This window comes from Delphinus delphis, chromosome 13 (assembly GCF_949987515.2).
Source record: "Delphinus delphis chromosome 13, mDelDel1.2, whole genome shotgun sequence".
Lineage (NCBI taxonomy): Eukaryota > Metazoa > Chordata > Mammalia > Artiodactyla > Delphinidae > Delphinus > Delphinus delphis.
Genome location: NC_082695.1, coordinates 7141322 through 7161568, shown reverse-complemented (window position 1 = coordinate 7161568; position 20247 = coordinate 7141322). Strand labels below are relative to the sequence as shown.

The window sequence follows — 20247 nt, the reverse complement described above, 5'->3', positions numbered from 1 at the left end:
AACAAATACAGCTGCTTTGGAGCAGTGGCTTTGAGCCCACACTGAATAATCTAGGATCTGCAGATCAAAAGGATTAACTGAAGTATCTGTTATACATAAAGAATTTTCTGTAATGCCTTGAAGTATAAACAGTGTTTTGCATTGTATGGGACATAGTCATTACTCTCGAGTAATGTCAGCCACAGAACCAAAGTAAATCTAATCTGAGAACAGAACGTTGAAACTTAGAAACGGTTTCCAGAGAGCCAATTCACGGTAGAGAGATAAGGGACCGAAAACCTAGTTTATCCAGGGTAGTTGAGTTTTTTAAACCTTTGAAGATACTTACCTCCCAGCCTCTCTCAGTGGTGCACTTCAATCATTTTTTACCTTTAGGGAAATGATTTTTTTTTTAACACCTAAAATTTATTATCCTCTTATTGTCCACTAGGCATTAGGTTAAATACTTCACATAGATTGTCCATTGCTTCCTCACAATAAAACTGTGAACAAAATTGTGAAGGAGACCCTATTGTTAGCTCCTTTTGATTGAGTTTAGAAACTAAAATTTTAAAATTAGTGGCTTTCCCAAGGGTATTTGGAAAGTGGCAGAGTCTCATTTCGAACTGTCTGTGTTCTCAACCACCAGCTTCAACTGCAGCCCGTAGTCAAAATGTTTGAGTACTTTGTACGGACCCGGCCCTTGCTAAGCATTTTACACATACCATGTCTTTCAATTAAAACTTTTCCCTCTTTGGTTTTTCTTATCTTTAAAAAAAAAAAAAAGTTTGTTTTTTTTTTTTTTTTTTAGTCTTAAGGATGATTCTTTCTTAGACTTCTGATTTCTATACTAAACAAGTTCAGTTCTCTTTAACTTTTCCAGAGATCCTTTCCAGATTTTTTCTCAAATAATAAGTAAAAGCTGTTAAAAAAAAAAAAAAAACCCAAATGCCTGTTAATTATAGTGTATCTGGGGCTTCCCTGGTGGCGCAGTGGTTGGGAGTTCGCCTGCCGATGCAGGGGACACGGGTTCGTGCCCCGGTCCGGGAAGATCCCACATGCTGCGGAGCGGCTGGGTCCGTGAGCCATGGCCGCTGAGCCTGCCCGTCCGGAGCCTGTGCTCCATGACGGGAGAGGCCACAACAGTGAGAGGCCCGCGTACCACAAAAAAAAAAAAAAAAAAAAAAAAAGATAATTATAGTGTATCTGAAAGGTGATTTGGGAGATTTGCATATTCTATAGTATTTCTAAATCATATATCCAAGAGTCCATATGGGTATTTTTCATGTTTAGCTTATGTATTATTCAATTATGATGCATTCTTTGGCTGCCCAACTCCCTGTAACACAGACCTCTCAACTCTTAAGCCATATCTATTGTTTATTCTGATTCTGTGCTTTTTATTTATTTGTCTATATATGCACTACATATACAATGGCAAATACAAGAAAGGGACTTCATTTTGCATTTTTCTTTTTAGGACAAGGCCTGGAGACTGTCTGTAGCGAAGACATCAGTAGACATTCTTAAATTACTGTGTGACATTCAGAAAGGTAGTTTCCATCTCTGTTCGCTCCTCTTGGTTTAGTTCTAAAGCTGATCCTTTTCAGAAGAGGGCATCAGTGACATCTCCCATCCTGACCCACAGTTTTCCTGCCTCTGATTGTCTTTTTTGATCTCACACACTTTACTTCATGAAAAGGCTTTCTTGCCTTATTCTTTTGATTAGTAGTGTAAGAGCAGAAGCCTGTAAGATCAGCTCATCATTTGTGCATATGCTTCAGTGACTGTTTAATGCTGGACTAGATTTCTTTGGTGCCTTGCACTTTTTACTCACATTGCTCACTTACCACTTGGTTATGATTGGGAAAAAACCCATTTAACCTTGAATTTAAAGCAATTAACAAAGTAATTCTCTTGGGGAAAAAAAAATCTGGAATTTATTTCAAAAAAATTGCCATTTGTTTTGTAATCAACAAACTTCTCTTTTCTACCTTCAGAAAGAATAATTAGATTTCCTTTTGTACTTAAATTGTCTTCTATCAGAATCTGAAAAGAACTACTGAAGACTTGGGAAAAACAAAGCGAATTAAAATTTTAGCTTTTAAAAATTCTGATAATATCAGAATTTGGATGTATGCTATAACTTTTAAAAATTTAATTACAGACAATCTGCAGAAGAAGGATGAATGGGAAGAAACCTTGAAACAATTTAAAACTGTTGCTAGCTTACAGGTAAAGATGTTAAGCCATGTTGAACATTATTACTTGACTCATCAGTGCATTTGACATAGATCAGTTCCTCCTTCTTAAAACCTTCTGTACTAGCCTTCAGAGACTTCAGATATACTGATTTTTCCTCTTTCTGTCTCTCTTTTTTAAAGCAGCTTTAATGTAATATAATTCACATACCATACATTTAATCTATTTGAAGTGTATAATTCAATGGTTTTGGGTGTATTACATTATTGATTGTTTAAATCGTGGTAAAGTACATACATTGTAAAATTTGCCATTTTAACCATTTTTCTATTTACAATTCAGTGGTATTGACTCCATTCACAGTGCAGTACAACCATCACCATCACCAGTATCTACTTTTCATTCCTTCAGGCAGAAACTTTGCACCTGTTAAGCAATAACTCCCCATTCCTCTCTCCCCGCAGCCACTCGTAACCTCTAATCTACTTTTTATCTCTGAATTTTCCTATTTCATAAATTTCATATAAAGTGGAATCATAAAAACATTTGTCCTTTTGTGTCTAGCTTTTTTTACTTAGTATAATGTTCATCCATGTTGTAGGATGTATAGAACTTCCTTCCTGTCTCTGGCTGAATAATATTCCACTGTATGGCTCTACCACATTTTTGTTTACTTATCTCTTGATGGACACTTGGGTTGTTTCCACTTTGGGGCTACTGTGAATAATGCTGCATTGAACATGGATGTACAAATATCCGTTAACTTCCTGCTTTCAATTCCTTTGGGTATATACCCAGGAGAGGAATTGCTGAGTCATATGGTAATTCTATGTTTAACTTTTTAAGGAACTGTTCTCTGTTTTTTAATTGTATTCTAGTTTATGCCTTTTTAAAAAACCATTTTGGTTTACGGTATCTTTATAGATTATTTATTTAACTCTGGTGGCCCGGAATGATGGCTAACAGTAGCTGTCATTTACTCAGTACTTACTATGTACTAGACATGGGGCTTTGCATGTGTTATTTGTCACAGTAGATCCCCAGGGAGGGTACTGTTATAATTCTCCTTTACAGATGAGGAAACTGAGGCACCACAGTGTCTCAAAATATTGCAAAAGACAGCAAATTGTCTATAGAAACTGGCCCAAAAGATTACTGTCTACTTCATAATGTCTTAATTTTTTTTTCTATATAGTTTCATTCTAGGCAGTTCACTTTTTCTTGAAAATTAATTTCTGTTAACTTTGAACTGATTGTCTTCAGATTTGAAATTTGAAATTAATTATTTTATTTTGGCTCTAGGGCCTTCCTAACGTGAAAAGATTTTATAAATAGAAGGGCTGTCAAGGGCTAACTGATAAGTTTCATCAAATAGGATATTGGGTAGATGTGAGGATCTCTTTGTGAAAACTTGAAATTAACACACCGGCAGATTTAACTCGCAACTGTATTATCTCAAAGTGTGTAAAGAAGAAATAATTTATCACAGTTTATTGTACTGCTGTTTCTCAAAGTATGGCCCATGGACTCCCAAGGGTCTCTTGAGACCCTTTCAGGGAGTCCATGAGATTAAAACTCTATTTATAGCAAAAATAAGAAATTGTTCTTTCCATCCATATTCTCGCATGAGCGTATACTGGGTTTTCAGAGGCTTCATGATGTGGTAATATCATTGCTCTAAAGGCTGATGGTATGTGCACTTTTATATGCTCTTGTATTTTAAACTTTTCTGTTTAATTTCTGATATGGTAAATATTGATAGATATCTCCTTTAAAAGTTTTTTGGTGTCCTCTATAATTTTTAAGAGTGTAAAGAGGTGCTACAACCCAAAAGTTTGCGATCTTCTGTGTTAAACAATAGATGTCTTTGTGTGAAGCACCCAGGAGTCAGCATAAGTTAACTTCTCCGCGGTCTTCTTAAATTTGAAAATTACAGGTACTTTAAAGCAATGGTTTAGATCTAAGCAAAGTCATGTTCAGTTATGGTGCTACCATTTATGGAACAATCCTTGTGCCAGGTCTAGTGGGAGAGGCCAGGGATGCTGCTAAACATCCTCCTGTGCAAAGGCAGCCCCTGCGGCACAGAATCATCTGGCAGATTGAGAAGCCCTTCTGAAGTGTGGCGTCAAAGAAGAAGGTCTCACTCACTCCCACTACCTCTTGGTGTCCTTCCCTGGGCTTCAGCAGGATCCTTTTATTGGGCTGGAAAAATTAATTCTAGGTCTGGTGTTAGCAGCTAACCAGAAGTTATTACAGAAAAGAGCAAAACTAGCTTCTTCAAGCCACCAGGGTAGAATCGCACAAACCTAATACTTAATCCCTCCCTCCTTCTGTTCAGGGTTAGGGTTAGGGTTAGGGTTAGGGTTAGGATTAGGGCAGAATTACCACAACAGAATTACCAGACCCAAAGACATCAGCAGTGCCAAAGTTGAGAAAGCCCTGGGTTAAGTGATATTTTCCCCTTTTCCAACCTTTATATAATAAGTTACTTTTGAAATATAGAGTCTTAAATTCTTGATTTACAAGGGAGAGAGAGAGAGGTAAAATAGAGTTTCGAGACACTCCAATGGTTTTCAACCGCAGATGAACTGGACAGACGTGGAGCTTTGTCTTGCTTGCCTTGCTACAGGAGAACTTCGAGGTCTTTCTTTCATTTGAAGATTACAGCAGTAGTTCCCTGGTAGCAGAGCTCCGGGAACAGCACATTAAAGCTCAGCAAGTCTCACAGGCTAAACACAAACCCTGGAGGCCAGCAGAGCCTGCGGCTGCCGAGGAGGACAGGCTGAGCGCCGAGTCCAAGCTGCACCGACAGGTGCTGGCCCTGCAGGTGTCCCGGCAAGAGCTGGAGGCCAAGATGATCTTGAGGGCCTTGAACGACTGGAACGTGGAAGGGGCACTGAGAAAATGCAGGTGAGTTCCGGGTCCCCAAATCACGCAGCTCATCAGAAAGGAACCCTGGTTTCATTTACTTCTTTTTTTTTTTTTTGCTGTACGTGGGCCTCTCACTGCTGTGGCCTCTCCCGTTGCAGAGCACAGGCTCCGGACATGCAGGCTCAGCAGCCATGGCTCACGGGCCCAGCCGCTCCGCGGCATGTGGGATCTTCCCGGACCGGGACACGAACCCGTGTCCCCTGCATTGGCAAGCAGACTCTCAACCACTGTGCCACCAGGGAAGCCCTTCATTTACTTCTTCGGTGACGAGGATAGGGATGGTGACCCTTTCACTTCCACAGACGTGATTCTTGGTTTCTCGCCCTGAGAGCCTGTTTTGGATGCCTGGGTCAGAAAGTGGTGGTGTAGGGACTTGTGGTTAAGAATCTGCCTGCCAACGTAGGGGACACAGGTTCAAGCCCTGGTCTGGGAGGATCCCACATGCCATGGAGTGACTAAGCCCGTGCGCCACGACTACTGAGCCTGTGCTCTAGAGCCCACGTGCCACAACTACTGAAGCCTGCGCACCTAGAGCCCGTGCTTGACAACAAGAGAAGCCACCGTGATGAGAAGCTCGTGCACCGCAACAAAGAGGAGCCCCCACACGCTGCAACTAGAGAAAGCCCGCACGCAGCAACGAAGACCCAACACAGCCAAAACTAAATAAATAAAATAAATAAATTTATTTAAAGAAAGAAAGTGATGGCATACAAGAGGTGTGACTAACCGGGTGTAGTTAGGTAACCAAACCATTGAGTTTAGGTCACCTTGCAGTGCAATAGTTAGTGGTATCCCAAGCAAGTTGAAAAACGAAGCACACTGAAAACATTTAAAGGCATTGTAAATGTTGTTAGTGGTTATATATATATACTTTTTTTTTTTTTTTTTTTTTTTGTGGTACGCGGGCCTCTCACAATTGTGGCCTCTCCTGTTGCGGAGCACAGGCTCCAGACGTGCAGGCTCAGTGGCCATGGCTCACCGGCCCAGCCACTCCGTGGCATGTGGGATCTTCCCGAACCAGGGTACGAACCCGTGTCCCCTGCATCGACAGGTGGACTCTCAACTACTGCGCCACCAGGGAAGCTCCAGTGGTTATATATTAATCCAAGAAAGGCAAATCCATCTGCTTTCCATATGAGTGCTCTAACTTCCGCACTTCCTTTCTTCCAAAGAGACTTGTTTAAGTATCACTGCAACACCAACACTGGAAAATTGCTGTTCCTGACGTGTCAGAAGCTTTGTCAGATGTTGGCTAATGGCTTTCCAATGGCAATCCCTGAGGGACTAAATCTTCCTTCTGAGATACATGATCTAGCATGCCAGGCTGCCACCATCTGCAGTCCAGGTGACAAGATTTATAATCTACGTGGTTTTATATTCTCTGCTTCATTTCGTACTTGTCTAATGCTGTCTCCTTACAGTTGGACACTGAGGTAGAGAAGCGATCATTATCCCTCTTTCACAAAGGGGACACTTATAATTGAATCTCTATGGGGGTTACTATTTTAAAGTATTTCCAAAATTAACAATGTCATTTCTGACTATTGACAATATTCGCTTTCAGAAGATTGTGAAATTCCTTGCCTCCCCATATCTGATCTTACTTTCAAGTCAAGCTTAAAAAGAATGTTGACCTGTATTATTTAGGGTAGTCAAAGCTATGTGGAAACCTTTCTCTCTGCTTTGTGGCCTACCTTAGAATTTTGAATGGTAATTATTTAAAGGTTGTTTATGTTGTTCTAAACACATGAAATACTAGTTTAATGATTTTTTTCTCCATTTTCTTTCAGATTTTTTGCTAGATGCCTTAGAACTCTGTAAATATACTTTAATGGCAGTAGAGCTTTCCAGACAGTGCCAAATGGATGACTGTGGAATTCTCATGAAAGTAAATTGCTTTGAATTTCTTTTCCTTAAACAGAACCCCTACCCAATCCATTACACACCACTTTTAAATCACTTGCATAGTTTATAAAAATACTGAATGTACCTCTCATATTTTCTTACTCTAGACCAGAGAACTACTTAAGGGCATGAGACCACTTCTCTTTTCTAGTAATATTTATTGGCTTTAATTTGCACTATCTTTTGAAACATTGGGCCTCAAACAAGGCATCTCTGGACATTGTCCAGAGTAACAGTTTGGTTTTTTTTTTTGTTTTTTGGCCATGTGGCTTGCAGGATCTTCCCCTGCCAGGGATCAAACCTGGCCCCCGCAGTGAAAGTGCCAAATCCTAACCAGTGGACCACCGGGGAGTTCCCTGAGTAACAATTTAACTTAAAGCAGCATTATTTTAAGCCATAGACCAGAAGAAACAGACTACATGGTTGTATTTGACCATCAACATTGTGTTTGGCTCTGATAGATCTGATTCTGGATTCTGCTTGGTGAAGAAGGAATCTGTGTCCTGGAGTGTCCTTATCTGTCTTTTCTGTATGACTTGATATTTAGACTTCCTTTGGAACTCATAAAGATCCATATGAGGAGTGGTCTTACTGTGACTTCTTCAGTGAAGATGGGATAGTTCTCGAGTCCCAGATGGTGCTCCCTGTCATCTATGAATTGATTTCATCACTTGTGCCTCTGTCTGGTAAATCTCATTTGTGTCCTCTTTTTTCTGTGTACTTCTGCTTCATGCAAGTTTAAATGGTAGAGGTTTGGAACTGAAACTACACATAGTAACGTGGATGAATCTTGTAGGCATAATGCTGAACAAATGAAGTGAGGAACAAAAGAATGTGTATTGTATGATTTCATTTATGTAAAGTACAAGGACGGGCTATAAGGAGGCCATGCTATTGGAAATCAAGGTAGTGTTTACCCTTGGGGTGTAGACTGGAAGCGGGCAAGGGGACGGTTTCTGGATGCTAGTAGTGTTCTGCGTCTTGGTCTGGATGTACACTTATCTATACATCCAGACCTGTAAAGGTTTTGTTTTTTTTTAAGTAACAGGTTGCTTTAGAACATTATTTGATACGAGCACAATATTAAAGTATCTCTGGGACTATGTGCTCTAAAAGAGAGTTATTTTACTTATTGTTATTGAATTTATTCTCTTTTGTAGAAAGCAAGAGATATCCCTTCGATTCTACAAGTTTACCATACTGCTCCATCAGTGAAGGTATTTGACATCAGAAACGTATAACCATTGAATTACAATTTTGTAAATAGGCCAACATAGAAATTTCTTGAAATCCTGAATATGAATCTGATGTAATGTCCTTAATATAGTTTCTTAATTATTACTGTTACATTGTTACTCTTCCAAACTGTCAGGAAAATGGGTCATTTGGCTTATAGTGTTAACTTTTATGAATCTGTTCATAAATTTGGTCTTCCAAGTAGAGAAATGGTTTTCTTCAGCTAATGATTTAAGCATCTCAAAATAGGCAAGTTACAATCAAAGTACCTCAGTATCCATGTACCTAGCTATTTTCTGGTTTAGATCAAGCCTCATGTTAACTCTTTTATTTACTAACTTTGAGAATAAATTCTATGACCATTACCTGCATTGAAGAAGTAGACCGTCCCTGAAAACAATTTCCAGATATGGTATTTCTTTGTTTAAAAAAAATCTAAATATTAAAATACTTGTACTCGAGTAAAATACTTTTATCATTTCACAGGAGACAGCCTTATGTTACCTATTATCAATTCCATCTCTGCCTTGCTTCAGAACCTTCAGGAATCTAGCCAATGGGAGCTGGCCCTAAAATTTGTAGTTGGTTCATTTGGTACCTGTCTTCAGCACTCTGTGTCAAACTTCATGAATGCCAGTTTGAGTGACAAGGTACAGTTTCGAGAACAACTACTTTCACTTTGCGCAAATACAGATACAAAAGCACTGCCAGGGCTTCCCTGGTGGTGCAGTGGTTGAGAGTCCGCCTGCCGATGCAGGGGACACGGGTTCGTGCCCTGGTCTGGGAAGATCCCACATGCCGCGGAGCGGCTGGGCCTGTGAACCATGGCCGCTGAGCCTGCGCGTCCGGAGCCTGTGCTCCACAACGGAAGAGGCCACAGCAGTGAGAGGCCCGCGTACCGCAAAAAAAAAAAAGCACTGCCAAACAAAGGAATTTGGAACCCACATTTTCCTATTTGGCTTTGTTGTAAGGAAATTGGTAATTTGTCAGATTTAGGAAACGTCTGTTGAACATCTACAAAGTCAGGTATAGTTCAAGGTGCTTGCACACATTTTCTTTTTTTAAAAAAATTATTTTTTTATTTTATTTTATTGTATTGTATTTCTTTATTTTTGGCTGCGTTGGGTCTTCGTTGCTGTGTGTGGGCTTTCTCTGGTTGCGGTGACGGGGGGCTACTCTTTGTTGCGGTGCGTGGGCTTCTCATTGTGGTGGCTTCTCTTGTTGTGGAACATAGGCTCTGGGTGTGCGGTCTTCAGTAGTTGTGGCACGCGGGCTCAGTAGTTGTGGCACGCGAGCTCTAGAGTGCAGGCTCAGTAGTTGTGGTGCATGGGCTTAGTTGCTCCGTGGCATGTGGGATCTTTCCGGACCAGGGCTCGAACCTGTGTCCCCTGCATTGGCAGGCGGATTCTTAACCACTGTGCCACCAGGGAAGCCCTTGCACACATTTTCATACCTAATCTTTAGGACAAACCTGAGAGACTCCACTTTGCAAAGGAAGAAACTCAGATTCAGGGAGGTAAAGTAAATAATCTGAGGCTTTTGGTTGCAGTGTTAAGTCCTCTTACTCCAAACCCGGTGACCACATTGGTTCAATCTGCTATCGATCTGCTATTTGTTTTACTGTGGCCCAAATTATAATTATTACCCGACGGCGTCATTAAAAAGATTCTAGAAGACAAACTATCTGTTGATAACTTGCTGATGAAGCTGGTCTTGTATTCATTACTACTACTCTATTCATATTTACTAAATGCCAATATTTTTAAAAATCAGCTTTATTGAAGTATAGCTTTCAAAATTAAAATGCACGTATTTTAAGTATATCAACCAATGTATTCACCTTGTCACCAACACCATAATCAAGGTACAGGGTATTTTATAAGGTTCCTTTTTGCCCTTTCCCAGTCAATTCCCCTGCAAGCCCCAGCTTTCTGTCATTATAGATTAAATGACAATACTTTTTGCATATAATGATGAATTTTCAAAGTTCCTTAATATTTAAGAAAAGTTTTCAAAACTATGCACAGACGTGGACCTGAGAATTCTTTTGTTCTTTTCTAAAAGTTGTGTGGAGAGGCCACATTAGTTAAATCCAAGCATGTTGTTATGGAATTGAAAGAGAAAGCCATTATGTTTATCAGGGGAAACGCCGCAACACTTTTGTACAAAGTGAGTATTCGTTTGTGGTAAGCCCTTCTCTCTCTCTCTCTCCCTCTCTCTCTCTCTCTCTCTCTCTCTCTCTCTCTCTCTCTCTCTCCCCTCTCTCCTGCTTCTGATTTTTCAGTAAGGATAAAAGTGAGGAGGGGGAGGGGATGTTGGGGACTTGAAAAGAAGTAATACAGAGAAGGTAAGGGTTCTGTGTCATATAGAACTTGTTAGAGTTTCTTTCCTTAAATTTATAATAGTGATAAAAGACATTAAAACTAAGCAAACAAGTTGGAACTATTTTACTATAAATAACTTTTCATGAAATGCTTGTTCTTTCATAGGACCTAAAACTAAATTTAGTGACAAATCAGCCTTTAGAGACTGAATTCTGTTTTGACTGTGAGGAATTTGCTTCTCTGGATGCTTTCTTCCCACAGGTATTTAATTGTCGCCTGGTGGACCTCAACTTGGCATTGGGGTACTGCACTCTCTTACCACAAAAAGAAGTCTTTGAAAATATATGGAAGCTCATAGATAAAGCATGGCAGAATTACGACAAAATATTGGTATGACCTAAGGAAGCACACCTTCAGTTCTTGAAATATTGAAGATTTAGGGGAAGAAGTAAAATTGGCTTTGCCACCAGATCTTAAAGATTTAGCAAAAGAAACGTCAAGCTAACACACATGGTTTCTACCAGCTTTTCCTTAACTGGCAACACACCAGGGAATGTATATGCAGGTCCTAAGCATTGCTCAACCCAGAGGATTACATTTTTTATTTCTTAAATCTGTATTCAGCCGGAGAACCTCACTGCTTATGCTTACTCTAGTGTACTGGAAATCTTAGACCCATGAGCCAGTTCTTCTTTGTGGGACAAGTTTAACGGATGCAAAACTTGTCTTTGATATTGTTTGTTTCAAAATTTGCCCTTTGTGGGCATTTTACAGGATAGCTCAAATTTGCCCTTTGTGGGCATTTTGCTCAAAATTTGCCCTTTGTGGGCATTTTGCAGGATAGCTCAAATTTGACCTTTTCTTATGAAAGAAATCCAGACTAAATTTATGGCATCACACTAAAAGCCGAATTACCTAAGTATTATATTAATAGAAGTAATGACGGTGTATGAAGCAACATGTAACATTCCAGCTGTTATCATAAAGAAAGATTATGGTTTTTATTGTTGGGTTTCGTATAAAGGGTATTAGAACATTTTCTATTTGCAATTCAATTTTAATTCTATTTTAATTTTTTAGGCAATATCTCTGGTGGGCTCTCAGCTGGCCAGTCTCTATCAGGAAATAGAAATGGAGCTTAAGTTCTGTGAACTCAGTACTGATTCCCGGTGGGGCATTCGTCTTAGTAAACTTGGTGTGAGTATTCTTCAAGTGCCATGAAGTTTCATCTATTTCCAGTTGGAAAATTTAAAACAAAGAACTCATTATCCTTTACTTTTGGAGAGGCTATATATAAACTGACTTGTAAATTTTAGTTAGTTATTACACGCATTGGTGCTTTCAAAGAAATAAGGACCTTTTGCCTCATTTTCTTTTTGCTATTTTTTAAAGAAATTAGAAGAGGCTTGACATTTCATCTGCTTAGCCTTCTCATTATAGGAATGTATCTAGTACTAATTAACATTTAAGGTATTCCAGGCCTACCCTTTAGCCTCATACTTTTTTGTGTGCTATTTGTTTAAAGATAATATTAAAATGTATATACATTGTACTAAGCTTCAGCAACTCCTACCAGGGAGAAGTAAGTGGCCCTTATTTTTCACTTTGCAAAAACAAACCAACAAAATCCTGTTTTCTTTACTATGAATGTAAAACATTTTATTTTATTTGCAAATAGTTGACATATCAGGAATGTAACCATTGTAGAAATGATATATGTTTTGACGCCTCGTTCCTATGCAGTAATGGGACTGTTTGTTGCTAACTACCAAACTTTACTGAAGAGCCAGGGGTTAGTGTGACTAAGAGAGATTTTGGACGTCTAGCCAAATATACCTGAAATTTCAGAGTGATGGTCAAGTTGGGTAGTATGATAAAAATAAAAGTTGAAGAAGCTATAGAAAAATGCTTCTCTAAAAAAATGGATAGTAAAAGGGCAGGTCACAACAGTGCCCTTAGTCTGATACATTTCAGTTCAGCAGGGTTTTTGTTTTGCTCTTTTTATTTCTAGATTTCTTTCCAGCCAGTTTTTAGGCAACATTTTCTCACCAAGAAAGACCTCATTAAAGCTCTTGTGGAGAATATAGATATGGATACAAGCCTCATTCTGGAATATTGCAGGTAATTCTTTAAATTTCATTGGTATTTTTGCTGTTAGCTTAACAAACCGGTAATGCTAATGTGAGAACACAGTGATAACAGTGATTATTACATGTGGCCCATGACCTCTGATGTTTTCTTTTGCTCAACCTCAATCTGAATAAGTCCAAACCAGATTAAATTCTCTTATGATGTCACCTTTTTTTTTTTTTTTGGCGGTACGTGGGCCTCTCACTGTTGTGGCCTCTCCCGTTGCGGAGCACAGGCTCCGGACACGCAAGCTCAGCGGCCCTGGCTCACGGGCCCAGCCGCTCCGCGGCATGTGGGATCCTCCCGGACCGGGGCACGAACCCGTGTCCCCTGCATTGGCAGGCGGACTCTCAACCACTGCTCCACCAGGGAAGCCCGATATCACCTTTTTAATTCACTCTTTGGTGTTTCCTCAACTTGCCTCATGATAAGCATCACGTGGGGCACTTGATTAAAAATACAGATTCCTGGGTCCCTCTATATTGGTTCTGACTCGGCAGGTCTGGGCTGAGGCCCAGGAAACTGGTCTTAGTAGAAGCTCCAGACGATTCACACGATAAGGGAACTTTGGGAATATTCTGAGCAAGTAAACTTCTAAATCAGATCAAGTTAGGGGCAAGTTGATCTTAAATTAAAAATTGGTGAAAAGTATGATTTAGGGAGAATTTTTTTTTAATAACTTTAAAAAACTGAGACCAAATGTTATTTATAGATACAGCTTACTGTGATGAGGAGGATCAAATGATTTATAATTTATATCTCAGTTGTTTTTGTCTGATAAATTTAGATATTAAATTTGCTGGCCCATTATTAGTTTCAAGTGGTTTCCCACACATCATCACGTTTACTTTTTATTGTATATTATAACCAATTTATGTATGAGAAAACAAACCCATATTAGGTGCCCTGCTCAAGGTCAGATAATAAGTACTGCTCCTAAAATACCAAGGGTGCTGTAATCCTTATCCAGTTTGTGACAGATGGGTGGAATCTCAGTTCTCGATAATGAGGCTGCTTAGTGCATTTCCTCACCAGACAGGGATCTAGTTCTTTGTCCTTGTGGATGGTGGGGAGTAATGTCCCTGGCTGTCACCATCCTGAACCTGCAAGTCAGGGACCATAGGCTGCTCATAGCTCTAACTAGCTGTGACCTACCTGCACTCTGATATAACAAAACTATGCCATTCTTCAGTTTGGAGTGCTACAAATCCAGAATGAGGTACACACACTCCGTCTTCTTTATTAATTTGAACTCCTGGTAGATTTTTGTCTGTTGTTTTATGGCGTGACCCCTTTTCTGAAATTGAAATAGCTCTAATTATGGCAGGCTCATTTCACAATCGTTGTGCTTACATACGGCATTGCTGATTTTTACTTGTGTGATAGTGACCGTCTTGCCTCAGGCAGTCCCACTGAATAAATTTAGGTGACCTTTACACTTTCAGGGAATGACTTTAAAATTAGTGTATGTAAAGCTCTTCTTGAGATTTCAGTTATTCTGTATAACAGATTAAACTATCCCTATCTTATTAATAGGGCTTAGAAGGCATTTCAGTTGTCGATTTGTCTATACTAACCTGATTCTTAATTTTTAAATGTACTACTTTTTCCAATTCAGATGGAACATATTAAAATCAAAGTCCCACATAATTCCATCCATCAGGGATAATCACTGTTAAGAGTTTGGCCTATATTGTTCTTTTTTTTTTCCTTATGCATTTACTAACATGCATTTTTAAAAGTTTATGAAAAATAGAATTGTACATTATCTTATAGCATGTATCCTTCACTTAACAAAATAATGTCTTCTCAGATTAGGACATATAGCTCTTCCTCATATCCGTTGAATCCTATGGTATTCCTTTGGATAAGTTATTTAACCAGCCTCCTATTGATGAGTATTTGTTTCCAATTTTTAAATATTACAAGCAGTTGTTACAGGACATCCTATATGTGTATCTTTGCTACTTTTGTGAAGTGTATGAAAGTGGAATTTCTCTATTAAAGGACATAAATATATATTTTCAACTTTATTACAAATTTCCCTCCAAGATTGTGCCAGTTTATATGCCCACCAAGAATATCTGATATTTTTAAAAGCAAGAATTAACTTTGAAAACAAGTAGATGGTCTGGTTATGACACTTGACAATGGAAGGGTTAGATTTCAGTGGTGGGAGCTCATACCTAAGTTTTCTGTGAGAAACTGTAGAAATGCATGCATTTTGGGACATTCATGTGTAATTGAATATTTATTTCAGCACATTTCAGTTGGACTCAGATGCAGCTCTTCAGCTGTTCATTGAAACACTCCTCCACAACACTAATGCCAGCCAGAGCCAGGGAGACACAAGCACGGAATCCACAAAGGAGCAGCGTTCCAAACTCCTGGCCAAAGCCATCGAAATGGTTCCTTTACTGACAAGCACAAAAGATTTGGTCATCAGTCTTAGTGGAATACTGCATAAGGTAGATGAATGGTGAAATGAATGCATTGGGTCGTTTCAAGCATCCCTCCTACCCTTAATTAATCAGATATCTATAGTAACAAATTGAAAATGTAAGTCCTATATTTTTTGTAAACTATTAATTTTCAAAAAATTTTAGATTTCTGTATTTTTATTATACTTTAATACAGCACGTTTCCTGTCTTTTTTTCCTCCAAAATAAAAATAGCCCTTTTCCCCAGATTTTTAAAAATAGCACACATTCTTTGAAAAAGATCAAACTAGAGAGAAAGGTATAAATCAAAAAGTGAAATTTCCCTACAACCCCACTCCCACAGATTAAAATGTTAATAATTTCGTAAATATCTTAGACTAAATATACTATCCCGTCACTCTCTTTTTTCATTTAACATATTGTCGTTACATGTCAATGCATAGACGTCTCTCTCATTTTTGACAGATACGTATTTATTATTCCACTATGTGGATGAAACATCCTGTATTTAACCAGGCCTTTATGAAAGGACATTTAAATTTTTTGTAAATTTCATTATTATAAGTTGTTAAAATGAATATCTTCATACACACATTTGCCCTCTTTGATTATTTTTTAGGAGATCTTCTGAGAATTGGAACTTTTAGGTCAAGGGGTAGTTTGATGGGGGAGTGAAGGTGGATAGAAGGGGAAATAAACTTATAAGACTAAAATTATAATACTTCAGTTTTATGTTTTGCTTGTAATTCAGCCAAAAATTATAATAGACTTGCTCAAAATTTCTAGGTACTAAAGAGATCATCTTCCCACTTTGTTCGATGTTATTATTCACGTGAATTTAGTTGGCATTTAAAATTTTTTTTTTAAAGTAATGGTATGTGGGCAGAAACAGAACAAAGAGAATATTTCCTTTCTTTTTATAAACATATATAGATGCCACCCAGCTATTTCTTGTATCTTAATATATGGTTATAGCTGGAATGAAATCCTTTGAAAAGGTTTTGCTTGGAGGCCCACACTTTTAGTTATGTCATTTCCAAGAAAAGGTCAAATTTCTCCTGTTCTAATTTTCCCATCATAAATGGAAGAAAGAATTTTAATTTAAAAACCTTATAAAATTATTCGGACTTCCCTGGTGGCGCAGTGGTTAAGAATCTGCCTGCCAATGCTGGAGACACAGGTTCGAGCCCTGGTCTGGGAAGATCCCACATGCCGCAGAGCAGCTAAGCCCGTGCACCACAACTACTGAGTCTGTGCTCTAGAGCCCACGAGCCACAACTTCTGAGCCCACGTGCCACAACTACTGAAGCCTGCACGCCTAGAGCCCATGCTCTGCAACAAGCGAAACCACCACGATGAGAAGCCCCCGCACCGCAACAAAGAGTAGCCCCTGCTCACCACAACTAGAGAAAGCCCGTGCACAGCAATGAAGACCCAACACAGCCAAAAATAAATAGATAAATAAATTTTTTTTAAGTCTTATAAAATTTTAATATGTTTATCTTTCTAGGTTTTTAGTACCTTAAGAACATTTCTCTGTATTGAAATGACATTGCCTCATACAGGTTTCTTAAAAAACAGCTTTTGAGACATTCTAAAGATGTATGTTTATTCTAATAGTTAATTTTAGAGATGAGAAAATGTTCATTTTTTAAAGAATAATCTAACTTAATATTGTAGTGCACTGAGCTGTTATATTTGTAATCTCTGCTGATGAACATAACTGCATAAAACCATCAACGAGCCTGGCAACGTCTTCTCCAGTTTTGACATATTTTTGTTTTTATACAGTTGGATCCCTATGACTATGAGATGATTGAAGTCGTCCTGAAAGTCATAGAAAGAGCTGATGAAAAGATAACCAACATTAATATTAATCAGGTATAACAAATATATTATAGATTTTAAAATTATGTTTTTATTTGGACCATTTAAAAAAATTACTGTTATCTAGTGTCTTTCTGGACTGTCCTCTGAGCTCCCTTTAAACTGTAGTTTTTACTCTATTTCCTTTTCTTTAAAAGGGATACAGAAGTAGAAAGAGTTTTTGTGCTCTCCATGTTTTATCTTAATCCAGTTTTTGCCCTACTGAGGCAATTTAAATCTGGCCAAGAGTACAAAGTCACGAAAAGACTGATTTAGAAGAATTAAGGCAAAAATATTTGTCATCTGGCAAAAAAAAAAAAAAAAAATCAAAGCATGTAAGACCCGGAGTCAAATTTAGCTTTCTATATTAGTAGGTAGGTCCTGGACTAAATTCTATTTTAGTACTCAGTAACTTCCTAGTGTTTTACAAATATGGTCATAGGAGCTTACATATATTTTTAAATTGGATTTTAAAAATTAAAAGAAAATGGGTTGATTCAAAAAGTTATGTAAGCCCCAGGGACTTCCCTGGCGGTCCAGTGGTTAGGATGTGTCTATTTCATTGCCGAGGGCCTGGGTTCAATCCCTGATCAGGGAATTAAGATTGCCCACATGCAAGTCGTGTGGCACGGCCAAAAAAAAAAAAGTTGTACAAGCCCCCAGAATATAAGATGTAAACTTAAGAGAGAATATAGAGGATTAATTTTAGATCTACTGCCTATGTATTTAAAGTGAAATCAAGTATTTTTGAGGTATATCTAAAACTATTTGAAGAGAGTAGAGAACTTCCAAACTCTGGTTTATAAAACATCTCACCAACAACAGGGTTCCGCCGGTTTCTCCTAGTATAATTTCTTTAATGATCACAAAAGTTATGGTTAAGAAGAATAGCATAATAGTTTTGAAGGTAAAACTACGAAAGGTTTTGATCATCTTTATGAATATGAGACTGTCCCAGGAATGGAACCCTATGATAGTATAGAATTAGATGATTTTAAAACACTTAATGATGGGTTTAACCTCACAGGAAAATACTTTTTTAATTTAATGTAGGCATTGAGTCTTCTGAAACATTTGAAGTCATACAGAAGAATTTCTCCTCCAGTGGACCTAGAATATCAGTATATGTTGGAGCACGTAATAACTTTGCCATCAGCTGCCCAAACTAGACTGCCTTTTCACCTAATATTCTTCGGCACAGCACAGAGCTTCTGGAAAATTCTCTGTATGTTCATTAACTTCTTATGAATTGTACCGAATAGCCAAAACCCTTTTCTTAGGTAAATCATACTATCTTTGTTTCCTTTCTAGCTACGGAACTCAGTGAAGAATCCTTCCCAACGTTGCTCTTAATTTCTAAGTTAATGAAGGTAATGGGTTAAAACTCATAAAAGTCTTATCTTTATTCTGTAATTCATTCAGACCCTGTGTAGAAAGATTTTATGCTGTTTTCAGCATTTAAAGGTGAGCACGTAAGTCAGCCTTAATTTTTCCTGTCTTTGAAGTTCTCTTTGGACACTCTGTACGTGTCTACGGCCAAACACGTTTTTGAAAAAAAACTGAAGCCTAAGCTCCTGCAGTTAACACAAGCTAAATCCTCGACACTGATTAACAAGGAGATAACTAAGATCACTCAAACCATCGAATCCTACTTGTTATCTATCGTTAACCCGGAGTGGGCTGTAGCCATTGCCATCAGTCTAGCCCAGGATGTCCCAGAAGGTATGGATTTTTCCTTTAATTGGGCTTAAAATGGTCGGCTGTGTTGTTTTTGGAACTTGTAAAAAAATGTACTCCTTTCTCATCTTTAAGGAGAAACAGTATGATAGCTTAGAAATGTATGTGCCCCCTCTCCTCACTTGCGGCACTGCTGTACATTAAAGAGGAACCAAGCAAGACACCATGCTGCTTGCCCAGGGCGCAGAGACATAGGCATTGCTCAGCTTGAATATAGATTAATACTTCCTCATATCCAATCATACATACTTTCAGTAATGAATCCTTAGACATTGTTGCATGATCAAAAAAATACACAAACACAGGCACTTATTGCTATGTTTTTGGTTGTAACAAAAGTTGAAAATAACTGGGCTTCCCTGGTGGCACAGTGGTTGAGAGTCCGCCTGCTGATGCAGGGGACACGGGTTCGTGCCCCGGTCCGGGAAGATCCCACATGCCGCAGAGCGGCTGCGCCCGAGAGCCATGGCCGCTGAGCCTGCGCATCCGGAACCTGTGCTCCACAACAGGAGAGGCCACAACAGTGAGAGGCCCGCGTATCGCAAAAAAAAAAGAAAACAAAAGAAAATAACTGATTTTTTTAAATGCTCATTTGTCAGGAACTGGTTAAAAAAATAGTGTATTCATAGAATGGAATTCTATGTAGTTGATTTGGAAATATATCCAAGATATATATTAAGTGAGAACAGCAAACTGTACTACATGTATGGTCTTATCCCATTTTAATGTGCTTGAGCACGTGTGCGTGCATACACAAACATACACAGAAAACTTCTGGAGGAATGTAAGGATCTAGGGGATAGGAATAGAAACTGAAGGCCTCTGTGGACTTGCACTTCCTACTTTGTATCCTCTGGCCTGTTTAAATTGTTTTTTTACTATGAGTATGCTTCCTGTCATTGTTTTAAAAAACTGGCTAATTTGACTGAAATACATTGTCTTGAAAGGACTACGATTTGCTTATAAATCTTTTATCTCTCTAGGTTCCTTCAAGATGTCCAGTTTGAAATTCTGCCTGTATTTAGCTGAGAGGTGGCTTCAGAATATCCCATCTCAGGTGTGTCTGAACTGTAAGATTGAAGGCTCCTCTTTTTTTTTTTTAAATGAAAGGGTAGCTGATTTACAATATTATATTAGTTTCAGGTGTACAACATAGTGATTCAAAATATTTATAGGTTATACTTCATTTATAGTTATTATAAAATATTGGCTATACTCCATGTGCTGTAAAATATATCCTTGCAGCTTGTTTATTTTATACATAGTAGTTTGTACTTATTCCCCTACCCCTATATTGCCCCTCTCGCCTTCCCTCTCCCCACTGGTAACCACTAGTTTCTCCTCTGTGAGTCTGTTTTGTTATATGCATCTGTTTGTTTTATTTTTTAGATTCCACATGTAAGTGGTAACATACAGTGTTTGTCTTTCTCTGTCTGACTTATTTCACTAAGCATAATACATACTACCCTACAGGTCTATCCATGTTGTTGCAAATG

The 20247-nt window shown here is 38.4% G+C and overlaps 1 protein-coding gene across 1 annotated transcript in view; it reads left to right on the top strand.

Moving 5' to 3' along the window:
- The window catches only part of KNTC1 (kinetochore associated 1), a 68804-nt gene that overhangs the window by 32504 nt on the left and 16053 nt on the right, over positions 1-20247 (top strand). Inside the window, exons 32-49 of the mRNA XM_060029349.1 lie at positions 1460-1532; positions 2147-2214; positions 4811-5091; positions 6285-6457; positions 6903-7000; positions 7565-7703; positions 8178-8234; positions 8740-8903; positions 10318-10422; positions 10839-10967; positions 11658-11774; positions 12589-12698; positions 14968-15175; positions 16940-17029; positions 18068-18239; positions 18326-18384; positions 18520-18736; positions 19735-19808. Of these exons, the coding sequence (XP_059885332.1) occupies positions 1460-1532; positions 2147-2214; positions 4811-5091; positions 6285-6457; positions 6903-7000; positions 7565-7703; positions 8178-8234; positions 8740-8903; positions 10318-10422; positions 10839-10967; positions 11658-11774; positions 12589-12698; positions 14968-15175; positions 16940-17029; positions 18068-18239; positions 18326-18384; positions 18520-18736; positions 19735-19808 (2334 nt within the window). The remainder of the gene's footprint in view (positions 1-1459; positions 1533-2146; positions 2215-4810; positions 5092-6284; positions 6458-6902; positions 7001-7564; positions 7704-8177; positions 8235-8739; positions 8904-10317; positions 10423-10838; positions 10968-11657; positions 11775-12588; positions 12699-14967; positions 15176-16939; positions 17030-18067; positions 18240-18325; positions 18385-18519; positions 18737-19734; positions 19809-20247) is intronic.